General features: G+C 35.9%; 1 protein-coding gene across 5 annotated transcripts in view; it reads left to right on the forward strand.

Annotated features, from left to right (window-relative positions):
* TBC1D12 (TBC1 domain family member 12) overlaps window positions 1-15,261 on the forward strand; it is a 95,722-nt gene that overhangs the window by 33,098 nt on the left and 47,363 nt on the right. For 2 of the 5 annotated variants that reach the window (XM_069568069.2, XM_070289451.1), the window contains 2 exons: window positions 10,745-10,868; window positions 14,238-14,274. Coding sequence is in view for 2 of the 5 variants with exons in the window: in XM_069568067.1 (XP_069424168.1) it covers window positions 10,745-10,868; window positions 12,444-12,503 (184 nt within the window). In the remaining 3 variants the exon portion in view is untranslated. Of the gene's footprint in view, window positions 1-10,744; window positions 10,869-12,443; window positions 12,504-14,237; window positions 14,275-15,261 lie in introns of those variants that run through there. The other 3 variants (XM_069568070.1, XM_069568067.1, XM_069568065.1) reach the window with 3 other exon arrangements.

Genomic DNA, 15,261 nt, shown 5'->3' on the forward strand with positions numbered 1-15,261 from the left:
CCTGTAGAGATGAGGGTAGAGGGGTGCAGAGAAAATAGCCTGCATATTAGAAAAGTAGAGCAAACAGTATCTTCTCTGCTGTTTGGTAACAGCAAATTTACTGTCTGTCAGCAAAATTTTATCTCCTCAGTTGGAGATGTATTAAGGGAGAAAAGAGATGCAAGGAATGTCCCTCTGCCCTGCCACTCTCCTGAAACATGAAGCAGTCAAAATGAATGACTTCTGTTTGCCAACACCGATGTGTAAGTAGCATTCATACAGTCAGGCTTTACCTCCAATTCAGAATGAATGAATTGTCCCTTTTTAAGTATGGGTGCTTGAACACATTTAGCAGTTTTGTTCTGCTAAGAAACCTTTAGTATTGCTTTAAAGTTAAGAACTTTGATTGTCTTCGGAGATGGGAAAAAGGCGAGGGGAAAAGACAGACAAAGACAGTTTGTCTTTGGTTTGAAAAGCTAGTGAGGAGGAACTTATGCCCATATGTTTATGTGCACTGGGACCTCCACTTTCTCGGTCTCCTGATGGTGGATTGGGGCAGGTGGGGGGCAAAGGAATGGGTATGAGAAGAACAGAGTATGGGACATTTTTTAGTCTATTTTTGTAACTTTTCATTGTGTTTTCCCCTTAAGATTTGATAAACTGGTATTTTTCTTCCTAGGCTAGCAAGTAGAAGCCCATTTAGTCTGTAATGTCATTTTAATATCATTCTATATATTTGTAACAATATTTTAAAATTATTTTTCATTGAAGATGTATGCCATTTAGCTATGTTAATAGTTTTTTCATGGCAAGGGATAACCTGAAAACCCAATCCAAAACTTGTTAGTGGCATAAGAAATTATTGTGAAACATTATCTGATGTCTTTTCTTTGCAGTTGGATACCTGTGGACTCATATTTATTTTATGACAATCTCAGAGTAACTAAATTTTACAGGATATGTAAATATAAGATATTTGACTTTGGTTTGTTTTTATGATTTAATGAGAATTTAAACTTCATTCTGGTCTTATTATAATATTGTACTATAATACATATTATAAGCAGACTTTTTATTGTCAGAGTTATCTATTTGTTGTTTGCTTTTTTTACCCTTTGTGTACCTGCCAGTAATAGGAAGATTCTTCCGAAATTGCATCCATTGAAGACCAACTGTTGTTTGGTTTAAAAAATTAGTATTCCTTGACTTTAATTTTGGAAGTTCAAAATATTCTTGTAAATTAATTTTTCACATAAACATATAATATATATACATGCATAACATTTTTTAATGATTCAGAATAATTTCTAACAATATTTATTCAAAACTTTGTGTATATTTGGCATTTTGTCTGTGATTTGTAAAGGGTTCTGTTCGGTAACTTACAGAGATCTAATGTACAGTGTTGATATATATTTCACATGAGAATGTGTTTGGTTGTAATTACAGTATCTAATTGTAGGTAAAGGTTATAGAGACAACCACTCCCAAAAACTCCTTGTAAAACTCTGCGCATGAGTTTTCTGATCTGTCATTATCACTGTTCTCTGGTGTAATTGCATCTTACCATGCAATGTGGCCTTCTCATTCTTTTGCTCTGTCTGTATTCTCAGCCAGGTGACATTCTTTGACGCTATGCTTTACTGAGTTTGAAAAAATAATGGTTCTGTTCTTTTACTTTATGGTGCTTTAATTAATTATATATGTAACCCTGCAATTCTAGAGAATGAAAAGCTATTTTTTTCACTTTACAGGTACTACCTTGTTCGTGCATTGTTGTGAGGAGAAAAGCAATTTATAGATTTTTAGATCTGAAACTGTTAAAGTTGTAGTTGAAGATTTCGTTCTTGTCAGTGATTGGAGTTGGTGGCATCAATAGCTGTGAAAAACAAACAAAACTGCTTTTCATTGTAGATTCCACCCTCCCCGCACCTGCCCCACCCCCCGCCCTGCCTCCCTCCTCCCCCATCCCCATGCCTGCAAGAGCTAATTGTTAGTGTGAAGGCTTCTGACTAAATAACTACCTCAGTGTGATGAAGACACATTTATATATGGATGTAAATTGACTCTAAGAGGAATGCTTACAGTCCGAAATGTTTATCAACTTTGGCCCCAAGAAGTATGTCTAAGCTTGTGACAAAAGTGGACGCCTAAAGCTACAGGCAAAGGTGAACTTTATAGCTCCTTAGTGATAGATAAAGAATTTGAAATCTTTTAATTGGTTTAATTAGTGCTCTCTAGTTACAAGGGAGTTCCAGTTGGTACATTAGGTTTATATAGCTTAATAAAAACTAGGTTTTTTTTGACACATACAAAAAAAATACATATGTAACAGATATGTGAATTATGCCTGGTATACATTGGTAAACCCTTTGTCCAATCTCAGCAACAGAACATTACCAACACTACTGTTGAAAATATACTACCTTGTGAGTGTCTTTTTATCCTGCTCACCCCTAAGAGGTAGCAACTATCCTGAATTTCCTTGATGTTTTAAGGAATTATTTTTGCCCCATTTTTAAATTATTTTTATCATTTTTGAGCTTTATAAAAATGATACACTGTGTGAACTCTGCATCTTGCCCCACCCCTTGTCTTTCTTTTTTAAACTCAACATTGTTTTTAAGATTCATCCATGTTGATCAATGTATCTTTGGGTCATTCTCATGGTGGAATAATATTCCGTTTACTAATTAGCATAACTTAACTTTTCTGTTCTTCTGTCAGTGGATCTTTGAATTGTTAAAAGATTTTTGCTCTCTTGAACGTGTTGCCTTGAATGCTCTTTATATGTCTTCTAGTGCACATGTCCATAGCATTCTCTGGAGTATGTAGCTAGAAGTACAATGCCTTCTGCTTCTATACTACACTAACGGAGGTGTAGTGTATGTAACTGGAACAAATGTGATTGCACCAACATAAATTCCTCACAGTGTTCCTTTCCCTCTACATTTGATACCATCATATTTCTTAGTTTTTGCCAGTCCAATATAAAATATTATTCTAGTTTTAGATTCCAGAAAAGCAAAAATTTAATAATATGTATACATGGGAGGGGCTTCCCTGGTGGCTCAGAGGGTAAAGCGTCTGAAAGACCTAGGAAAACTGAGTAACTCCGGGCCTCTTCACTTTTTTAGAAGAATTTGAGAAAGATTGGTATTCTTCTTTAAATATTTGTTAGATTTTTCACCAGTGAAGTCATCTCTTGTTCAGCTCTTCTTTGTTAGGTTTTTGACTATTGAGTCAATTGCCTCAACAGATTTTCTGTTTCTTGAGCCCGTTTTGGTAGTGTGTGTATTTCTAGGAATTTTTCCATTTCATTTAAGTTAGTTGATTTGTTTGTGAACCATTGTTCATAGTATTCATCTATACCCCTTATTGGTAGTAATATCCCGCTTTCATTTCTGCATTTTGTAATTTTAATCTTCTCCTTTTTCTTAGTCTAGCTAGGAAATTGTCAACTTTGTTGATCTTTCCACAGAACTTGCTTAAAATTTTTTTCTATTGTTTTTCAATTCTCTTTTTCATTTTATCCACTCTAATCTTTATTATTTCCTTCCTTCTGCTAGCTTTGGGTTTCGTTTGCTCTTTTTTTTCTAGTTTTTTTTTTTCAGGTGTGCAGCTATATTATTGATATGAGGTATGGTTCTTTTTAAATATAGGTGTTTACAACTATAAACTTTCCTCTTAGCATTGCCTTTGCTGTATACCATAAGTTTTGATATGCTGTGTATCTGTTTCAGTTCATCTTAGGTGTTTTCTAATTTATAATTTCTTGACTAATTTATTCACTTATTGGTTATTTAAGACTGTGTTGTTTAGTTTCCCTATATTTGTGAATTATCCACTTTTCTTCCTGTTGTTTTATCTATATATCTATTTCCTTGACACACTTGTTTATATATTTATTTGGTGGGCGCTGGGTCTCACTGCGGCACACAGGGTCTCCGTTGTGCCGTGTGGGATCTCTCACTGGGGCGCACAGGCTCTAGCTGTGGCACAGTGGCTCCGGGACACGAGGGCTCGGGTGTGTGGTGCTCAGGATCAGCTGCTCCATGGCATGCGGGATCTTAGTTTCCCAACCGGGGACTGAACCTGTGTCCCCTGCGTTGCAAGATGGATTCTTAACCACTGTAACAGTAGAGAAGTTCCTCTTGCTGTTACTGATTTATAATTTCATTTTATTCTGGTTGGAAAAGATACTTTGTATGTTTCTAATCTTTAAAAATTTATTAAAGCATTTATGCATTAACATATTGTTCATTCTGGAAAATATTTCATGTACCCTTAAGAATGTGTATCTTACTGTTGTTGAGTGGGATGCTCCATATATGCCTGTTAGGTCTAACTTCAGTTCAGTTCAGTCGCTCAGTCGTGTCCGACTCTTTGCAACCCCATGAATCACAGCACGCCAGGCCTCCCTGTCCATCACCAACTCCCGGAGTTCACTCAGACTCACTTCCATCGAGTCAGTGGTGCCATCCAGCCATCTCATCCTCTGTCGTCCTCTTCACCTCTTGCCCCCAATCGCTCCCAGCATCAGTCTTTTCCAATGAGTCAACTCTTTGCATGAGGTGGCCAAAATACTGGAGTTTCAGCTTCAGCATCATTCCCTCTAAAGAAATCCCAGGGCTGATCTTCAGAATGGACTGGTTGCATCTCCTTGCAGTCCAAGGGACTCTCAAGAGTCTTCTCCAAAACCACAGTTCAAAAGCATCAATTCTTTGGCACTCAGCCTTCTTCAGAGTCCAACTCTCACATCCGTACATGACCACTGGAAAAACCATAGCTTTGACTAGACGGACCTTTGTTGGCAAAGTAATGTCTCTGCTTTTCAATATGCTGTCTAGGTTGGTCATAACTTCTCTTGCAAGGAGTAAGCGTCTTTTAATGTCATGGCTGCAGTCACCATCTGCAGTAATTTTGGAGCCCCCCAAAATAAAGTCTGACACTTTCCACTGTTTCCTCTTCTATTTGCCATGAAGTGATGGGACCAGATGCCATGATCTTAGTTTTCTGAATGTTGAGCTTTAAGCCAACTTTTTCACTCGCCTCTTTTACTTTCATCAAGAGGCTTTTTAGTTCCTCTTCACTTTCTGTCATAAAGGTGGTGTCATCTGCATATCTGAGGTTATTGACATTTCTCCTGGCAATCTTGATTCCAGCTGTGCTTCGTCCAGCCCAGCGTTTCTCATGATGTACTCTGCATAGAAGTTAAATAAGCAGGGTGACAATATACAGCCTTGACATACTCCTTTTCCTATTTGGAACCAGTCTGTTGTTCCATGTCTAGTTCTAACTGTTGCTTCCTGACCTGCATATAGGTTTCTCAAGAGGCAGATCTAACTTACTTAATGTTTAAGTCTTCGATTTCCTTTTTGACCTGATTTTTTTTTTTTATTAAAACTGTGGTACTGAAGTCTCCAGTTATTGTTCACTTCAGTTCATTTCAGTTCAGTTGCTCAGTCGTGTCCTACTCTTTGCGACCCCATGAATCGCAGCATGCCAGGCCTCCCTGTCCATCACCAACTCCTGCAGTTCACTCAGACTCACGTCCATCAAGTCAGTGATGCCATCCAGCCATCTCATCCTCTGTCGTCCCCTTCTCCTCCTGCCCCCAGTCCCTCCCAGCATCAGAGTCTTTTCCAATGAGTCAACTCTTCGCATGAGGTGGCCAAAGTACTGGAGTTTCAGTTTCAGCATCATTCCTTCCAAAGAAATCCCAGGGCTGATCTCCTTTAGAATGGACTGGTTGGATCTCCTTGCAGTCCAAGGGACTGTCAAGAGTCTTCTCCAACACCACAGTTCAGACGCATCAATTCTTTGGTGCTCAGCTTTCTTCACAGTCCAACTCTCACATCCATACATGACCACTGGAAAAACCATAGCCTTGACTAGACAGACCTTTGTTGGGAAAGTAATGTCTCTGCTTTTCAATATGCTGTCTAGGTTGGTCATAACTTTTCTTCCAAGGAGTAAGCGTCTTTTAATGTCATGGTTGCAGTCACCATCTGCAGTGATTTTGGATCCAGTTATTGTAGAACTGCCTATTCCTTCAGTATTGTCAATTTTTCTTCATGTATTTTTCTTCTGTTGTTAGGTGTGTGTATGTTTATAATTGGGCTGCCCTGGTGACTCAGTGTTAAAAGAATCCACCTGCTAATGCAAGAGATGCGGGTTTGATTCCTGTGAAGATCCCCTAGAGAAGGAAATGGCAATGCACTCAATTCTTGCCTGGGAAATCTCATGGACAGAGGAGCCTGGTGGGTTACAGTCTGTGGGGTCGCCAAAGGGTTGGGCACAACTTAGCTACTTAACAACAACAAAAATGTTTATAGTAGTTATATCTTCTTGCTGGATTAAACGTTTTTCCACAACACATGATGTTCTCTTCTGCTTCTTGTAACCTTTTTGACTTAACATCTATTTTATGTGACAATAATATAATCACTGCCGTTCTCTTTGATTACTATTTGCTTTCAATAAAAATTTCCATCTTTTTCCTTTTAACCTCTTTGTATCTTTTTATCCAAAGTGAATATTTTATAGACAGCATGTGCCTGCTGTTTAGTCACTTCAGTTGTGTCTGACTCTCTGTGACTGAATGAACTGTAGCCTACCAGGCTTCTCTGTCCATGGAATACTCAAAAAAAAAAAAAAAAAGAATACTGGAGTGGGTTGCCATGCCTTCCTCCTGCGGATCTTCCCAACCCAGGGATCAAACCCTCATCTCTTCTATCTCCTGCATTGGCAGGCAGGTTCTTCACCACTGTGCCACCCAGGTAGACAACATACATAGTGTTTTTAAACCAGTCTGCTAGTCACTCTCCTTTTAATAAAAGAGTTTAATCAACTTCCCTGGAGAAGGAAATGGCAACACACTCCAGTATTCTTGCCTGGAGAATCCCATGGATGGAGGAGCTTGGTGGGCTACAGTCCACTGATTGCAAAGAGTTGGACATGACTGAGCGACTTCACTTTCACTTGATCAACTTATATTTAAATTCATTGTTGATGAGTAAGGATTTCTGTCATTTAGCTGTTTATTTTCTGTATGTCGTGTATATTTTTTTGTTCCTCAGTTCCTCCTTACCACTTTTTGTATTTAGTTGAATTTTTAGTGTACCATTTTGATTCTCTTACGTATATTTTAAAGTTATTTTCTAGTGGTAACTTTGGGGATTACAATTGACATCATAAACTTAAAGCAACCTGGTTTCAATTATACCAAATTAATTTCATTAGCATATAAACCAGTTCCATTAGTGCACTAATACTGTGCTAACTGTATACATCCCTGTACCTCCTCATTCATATTGTTACTGCCAGAGATTACATGTTTGTATGTTGTATGCCCAGTGACATAAATTTGTAAGTATTATTTTATGCATTTACCTTTTAAATCACATAGGAAAAATGTGGAGTTATAAATAGAAGAGTACAATAATACTGACTTTGACATTTACCTGTGTAAATAATTTTACCAGTGTTTTCTCATGGTTTTGAGCTACTTTTCACTTCATTCTGAAAAATTCTTGACACTTCTTGTAGGGCAGATCTGTTAGGAGTGAGCATACTTAACTTGTTTGTCTAGAAATATCTTCATTTATCCTTTATTGTTGGATAGATTTTTGCTGCATATAGAAGTCTCAGCTGACAGTTTTTGTTTTTTCCCCCCCAGAACTTTAAATTACGTCAGCCTGACACTTTTGGCCCACAAGATGTCATATGAGAAATCAGGTGTTGATCTTATTGAAGATAGATTGTTTGTGATAGTTGCTTCTCTCTTGATGCTTGCAAAATTCTCTCTTTGTCTTTTGACAGTTTGACTATAATGTATCTTCGTGTATATCTCCTTGAATTCATTTTGCTTGGAGTTTGTTGAGCTTCTTGGATGTGTAGGTTTGTGTCTTCCATCATATTTGAAAAATTTTTAGCCATTCTTCAAAAATTGTTTCTGCCACCCCCCCTTTTTTTCCTCTTCTGCTTCTGGAACTCTTATAGCACATATGCTATTATACACCATAGTGTTGTACAAATTTAGGAGGCTCTGCTCATTTTTATTCATTCTTTTTTCTTTGTGCTCTTGAGACTGAGTAAGTTCAATTGTCTTATCATCATGTTACATGCTGATATTTCCTTCTGCTTGCTGTAACCTGATGTTGAACTATTTTAATGAATTTTTAATTTTATTCTACTTTTCAGTTTCAGAATTTGTTTGGTTCCTATATATAATTGTCTCTAATGATATTCTCACTTTGTTCCCTGCTTGATTTCCTTTAATTCTTTGTTCATAGTTTTGGTTAGCTCATTGGTTATATTTATGACAGTTAATGTAACATGTTTGACTAGTAATCTCATTGTATCAACTTCCTTAGGAATGGTTTTTGCCAAATTCTTTCTCCTGCGATTGGTCTATACTTTGCTGTGTCTTTATATGTATTATAATTCTTTTCTTGTTGAGACCTGGACACTCTGAGTATTATTATGTTGTAACTGTGTAAATCTGTTTTCTCAGTTCTCAATGACTGCAGATTTTTGTTCATTGAAGACTAGAGCCATCTGTGTTATTTCCAAACTGTTTTTGCAAAGTGTGTAATCCTTTTTGTGTGTGGTCACAAGTTTCTGTTCTGTTATTTCCTGCAGTTAGCTGGTGGCCTGACTAAGATTTCCTTAAATATCTGCGTCAAAAAAAGTACCCTTTTTTAATGTTCTGATAGATACCACCAATGGAAGCTGCTGCTGCTACCTGTTCTAGAAACTATTCCTCCTGGAGCCAGCAGGCTGCTATCTCCACAGCTATAGGAGGGAGGGGCTCAGGAACAGTTGATGGTAGTTGGTTCAGCCATGCTCTTCACTTAGGGAAGATCAGCAGCCTCTCCTTTCATGCACTCCCTTGCTGGTTATAAATTTCTGAAAAGGTTCTGTAGTTCTGAAATGATTGATTCCAATTGCTCTTTCTGGCTCAAGTTTTACTTTGGTGGAGGGACTGACTTTCAGATCCTTCTACTTCTTCATTTTGCATCAGTGATATCTTTTGAAGTGCAAGTGTTTCAATTTAAGCTTGGTTCATCAGTTTTTCTTTCATAGATCATGCTTTTGATGTCTCATGCAAGAATTCTTTGTATAAACCTTGGTGTCAAAGGTCCTTCCCCTGTGTTTAACATGTTGGATGGGAAACCTTGGTTGGAAGGTGTATAGGCAGGCCACATGGAGGCTTGTGGGGGAAGCATAGCTTGGTGAGAACTTTCTGGGGAGTACGAGTGAGCTGTGTGGGGCTTACAGAGAGAATTAGTGCATCAGTGCTGGCAGGAAGCCTTTGGGGTGCCAGTTTACATGTTAAGAGGACTACAGGAAAGCCATCTGCCAGTTGAGTTGCTGAGGCTGCAAGTTTGCTGACGGACTTGGGCACATGACTGAGCAGAATTCTACTGGATATCCTCACACCAAACCACTGACCCACCCTGCTTCAGCTGGAAACCACAGGAGACCAAAGCCCCTTTCTCCTGCAGTGTCCCTTCAGTGCTCTCTACTGAGAAAGTTTATTTTAAAAGGAGAAATGTTCATTTTAAAAGGAGAAATGCTCAAAGGAATTCCATGTTGTCACAGAGCATATACTGCAGGGTTCATAATGGAGCTACGAGGCAATAAATTGATGAGCAGCACACAAGGTATAAAATAGTATTTAAATTAATAAGGCCATCCTTTGAGGCATGAAACTTTATTGTAAATATACCAGTCCTTCATGTAATCATTATTGAAAACTTAGATATTTTATGAAATAGAAAACTGAGTAACTATATATGGTCTCAGATGAAACTTCTAGAGTATCCTAAGTAGAAATTAGCGTAAATTGTCATCAAAAGTTATCAATTCACTTCCACTGCACACCCAGGAAAATGAGGGTATTTCTCTTGTATTGATTAACCCATATTTTATAGGAGTCCATTGATATCTTTCTAAACTTGAAAAATAGCCTTAACATTATGCATTAAAAATTTATCCCATTCTTATCACAATAATGTACTTTTAAGTATTTTTAATAATGTACTTTTAATGTATTTTGAGTATAGATAGACCAAGTTATTTGAGATTTCAAATACTTTGTGACTGTTTGTGTATAAACATTTTAAATTTTCTTAGTGAATATTTATATCACAGCTTATATAAAGTGTTTATATTCAGTTGGATTCACTGTACCTTTCTGATTAGTCTGTGGTACCCTGGCATGCCATATTGATGTATACATATTTTGAATATCATTCCTGCTTACATGTACAATATATACTTAATTTGGTTGGTAAGGGCATGGTGATTATAGGTAAAATCCTTGTTCCTTATGCAGATTTTTGTTTAGACTGTCAATGAGAAATAACTTTCTTACTAGGTTATATGTTGGCCCTTTTACAGTGAGCTTTTCTTGTGCCTAGGAAAAACAGTTTGAATATACATACATTATGGGAATAGGCTCAATAGATACTCATTTATTTCAAGCACTAACAAGTTGTTACAGAGAATAATTCAGTAGTATTTTCCCACAAAAATTGTATGGCTGAATCCTTTACCTATTTTATGCAAGTTCTCTGTAACTGTTTTGTTCTCAGATTTTTGGCTTTTCCTGTCGAGTATAATACATACATAGTCAATTCTAGTACACTTTGTAGCTAGTTCACAGCAAATATTTACATTTTGTTTACATCTGCCATTTTTCAAGTAGTTCCCTGGTTACCAGAAGCACAATTCATGTAACTTTTCTGTATTTCAGAAACCTTTTCCCAAAAAGGACAAAAGAACTCAAATCAGTTGTACATAGTGCTCCTGGCTGGAAATTATTTGGTAAAGTCCCTCCCAGAGAGAATCTTCAGAAAACTTCCAAAATCATTCAGCAGGTAAGTACTAATATAGCCATGTGGTTTGTCTTGCTTTCCAAATATTCTCTTCTAGATTATCAACCATATTCTACTTTCATTCATTTTTTTTAACATACAAAATTTTGTGACTATAGATATTTGTAGTAAATTTAAGTTTTTTTTAAAGCATGACATATATTTTCAATTATATTTCATGGTTGTAAAAATTATTTATAGTAGCAGAACACTGATTTTCTTTCCTAGTTATTCCTTGGATAGTGTCTTCTTTTTTCTTTCTTTTTAAAAATTTTCTCAGTAAACCATTCTCACCACATACTGTGACTTCTAATTGAACATGGTAGCATTTGCAATGGCACAGATTTTATATATGATGGGTAGTTGTGAATGATGAAGCAATATAAAGTGAAAACTGAGTAGATTTTGAGGTTGAAAATTTCCTTGGTCATTTTCTGGTTTTCTACCAAGGACTTTGTGAGATGGGTGGGTATATATTCTGTTTCTAGTAATTTAGGAGCCAGTTCTTCTGTTACCTCTCTTAATACCGATGTTCTTGAGTTCTTAAGAATTTCATGTCTTACTTGACTTCTTATGTGCTTCTCAGTAATAGGAGATCAGTGAGACTGGACAACAGTGAGACTCTTTTATCAGTTTGTGGCATTTTTAAGTTCAGAGAAGTTACTCCTCAGAAGGAGATAAAATGATAAATTTCTTATTTATGTCCTTCCAATTGTAGTTTATCAAATTTAGCACATCCAGCATTTATAAAAATAATCACCATGAAAACAATAATCGTCATCTAAATTGGAAAAATATTTTCCTTTAAGGATTTAATAGTGTTCTTTTCATTGCTGAAAAGAAAAACTGGTTTCTCAAGTAAATAACATAATTTTTATATCTTTAATAGCATTTGTTATAGTTAATTTCATTTTCAAGTAATTAAAATATTGACTAGTTTATATGCTGCTCAGACTTAACACTAAAGTGCCATGATTCCAAGGCTGTGTGCCGAGGTCACCCCATGTGCTACAGCAGCTAATGCTGATGGGAACCATGGCAAACTCAGTAATACTCTTCCACCATTTGTTGGATACGGTGCTGCCTGATAGCTTGAGGTAGTACACAGTTTTAACATAAAATGGAAATATATTACTTTCTGTGACATTGTGTCTTTGTGAATCTGGTTTCTCTGAGTTTGCTGTGGTAAAAATCAGATACTGTGCAAAAATCAGTGTGGAACAGGAAATGAAGGTGATGGTGTCCAGTCTTATTTCAAGATTTGTGAAACTGTACGCTGCACAAAAGGCACACGTGCCCCAATTAGTGATTAATTGTGGTTATTTAAGAATGCAATAAAGCTTTCTTTTAATTTATGTGTATTTTTTTCAAATGGCTACTAAGTACTGGGACATAACTACTCATTAAACAGAATAATTGGGTATTTCTGTTGGTTTAAGGGGTGCCAATAATAATTACTGAGGCACTAAGTTTGCTGTTAATCCAGTAAAGTTTGGGAATCTTTGCTTTCTGGACATCTTAAATTTTAACTCTTTTTTTTTTTTTTTGTAAAGTCTAAAAGTAACCTCTCTTGTCTAGAGTTTTTCAGAAGACCAAGTTCGCCCTCTAGAGGCAAAAACAGTGGTCTTGCTATTGAAGGTTTGTATTCTTGACTTTATGGTAGTTTACCTGAAATATGCATGTGCGTATAGTATTTTAATATCTTTATGTAAACTAATATTCTGTGATATTTTCTTACTGTAGGTCTCTAATTACTAGTGGATAATTATCTGTTTACTGATGTGCTATTGCCTTTAATCTGCTGTTTTCATTTTGGAGTGCCAAGGCCTCACGTTTTCTTTCCTTTTTATACATATGTTGTTTGAAAATTTGATGAGTGGTCAGGAAAAGAACAAGTCTTATTTTTATATGGGAAGAAAGAGTGGAATTGAAAATGCATCTTCTACAGTCCCTTTCTGGCCGTTTATTGATTACACGGTTACATATTGATTATTGGTTACATGTTGATTTCTCCCAGCTGCTGCTTTTAATTTTTGAGTGTTCTGGTGTGTGTAGGGACTGGTGTGTATTTTGGTGCCTTGTTCATGCTTCTGTTTGTTTTCTGGGAGCCGTGATGGACAGCAAAGTCATTGTTCCTCTGACTGTTTTCCACCCTCTAAAATGTGTCTGTTTCACCATGTGATGAAATATGTTTCTGCTTTCTCTTTTACTACGGTTTGTGTCCTATACCCCATCCCCCATTTGTCTCATTTTGTTATTCTCTTTCCTGCAATTGTCATTTTAAAAGTGGGCATGATTTTCTTTTATTAGTAATGATAAAGCTACAACTTTCTGTTCCCACTTGAAAACAGTTTGTTTTACAGTCCTAATATCTAAACTCTGTAAAACATTATCAGCATAAAACTACATTTGAGATCTTTGACTATGTTCACATGTAAAATGTGTTTTGTGTTTAGAATCAGAATTTAAAATAATGTAAGAGTAAAACCATGAAGAGTGTTCAGACACATCTGTCATGTTTTAGGATAAGGTTTTAAGCTGTTACGGCTATAGAAAATGACGGTAGCTAGTATTCCACTGTAAAACTGCCTGAAAAAGTGAGGCAGTGCTAGAAGTACTAAGGAAAAAATAGATTCCTCTGATCTTTCTTAAGATGCATCACTTGCTTCAAGAAGGGCAAAACTGTAAAATTTGTTAGAATATTAGAGTGGTAGTAGTATTTTATAGGATAATTATTTCATTAAGCAGATATCCAGAAAGGAGTTGCCGTATTCTTAAGGATGAGTATATGTTTGGGGACTAGAATTTTTTTCTAATGGAAAGACACTTATAAGATTATAAACTTAACTAAACTACTTTTAATTACAACCTTTTTAGCTATTAATTGTTAATTGCACAAATAGCACATGATTATATTCTCTATAAAATATAAAACATTATAGGAAGGTATATCTCATTTTACTTTTCCCTTCACAGTTTTAAGCCTTTTAAAATGCAATTTTTGTGTAGAAAACATAGTTATTTTCATGTGTATATATTTTTATATTATATTTTTTTTTCCCTAAGAACAAAATGTTACGGTATATAAAACTTTTTGCCTTCTTTTAAGTGTTTTGTATCTATAGTTTTTCAGAGATACATGAAGTTCAAAAGTGAAGGATACTTGTAGGTTAAATATTTTTTTAAGTTATTAAAGGTTTGATCAATTTTAGGACTTTCCACGTTAATAATAAAGAAGTATAAAAATCATTTTAGGATTATAGCAAAATCAGACTGACTCAAGTTTGGCATTTAACTTGACAGTCAGTCCCCAAATCATACGAATATTCGTAATATTATTTTATGAGGATTATCACATGTGTTCTCTTGCAGGTGTGAAATTCCTGCTTGTGGCCATCTGAACCAGTTGGTGAGCCATGTTAAAAATCGCATCTATTAATTATAAATAGTATTTCAGTTATATTGTAGTTCAATTGACCTAAGTTTTTGGTTTTTCTAAATTAATAGGCTGAAGTTGGAATACAGCTACAGAGTTTGTCTTATGACCCCCAAACTGCAAGTGAGAATTATTTCAAATGCGCCATGTTATGTGTAATTGTAACATGATTGCAGACTAGATCGAATATAGTCTATGTCAAACTCAGTCTTTCAGTAGAAAGTAACTTTTTGCTTGGCACTATTTTTGTATTGGCGTCTTTTTCATTATGAATAGGTGAGATTATAGTACTTAGATGATGCTTCATGTTTTTCATCACTCATGTCTTTTTCTGAGTGGTGTTTTAGTTGAGTGTTTGAATCACTTTCAAACACTATCTTTTGACAGGCAAGGAAAAAAGTTTTAAGACTCCGTTTCTTAATCTGAGCATTTCAAATTGTCTAAAATAGAATAGGTCATGGACTTACCTAGCAGTCCAGTGGTTAAGACGCCTCACTTCCATTGCAAGGAGCTCATGTTTGTCCCCTGGTCGGGGAACTAAGATCCCACATGCCGTGCAGCGGGACCAAAAAATAGAAGAAAAAATAAAGGAGAATAGGTCACTCTCCTCAATTAAGCCTTTGACTTTAGGAACAGTAAATAGCATTGTGGAAAGGACTAGAATATACATACTTTGTGAGCACTAATTATGTTACACTTTGTAAGGGTAGAGCATAGTTTTCTGGTTACTAACATTATTGGTTTATGTAGTTAGGATACTTGAAAAGTTTGTTGATTTTAGTTATGCTTAAATATATATACCTTCAGTATAAAATTTGAGTGAGCACTGCAATAAATGAACTGCTTCATTGTTGCTAAATTGTGAAGGGTCTGAACTATGTTCAGAATTTGTTTTTGCTAAGTCCCTAAAAGTGTTACACACTTGCATGTTCCTTCATCTTTATTTACCTACTGTATTGT

This window comes from Ovis canadensis, chromosome 22, assembly GCF_042477335.2.
Source record: "Ovis canadensis isolate MfBH-ARS-UI-01 breed Bighorn chromosome 22, ARS-UI_OviCan_v2, whole genome shotgun sequence".
Classification (NCBI taxonomy): domain Eukaryota; kingdom Metazoa; phylum Chordata; class Mammalia; order Artiodactyla; family Bovidae; genus Ovis; species Ovis canadensis.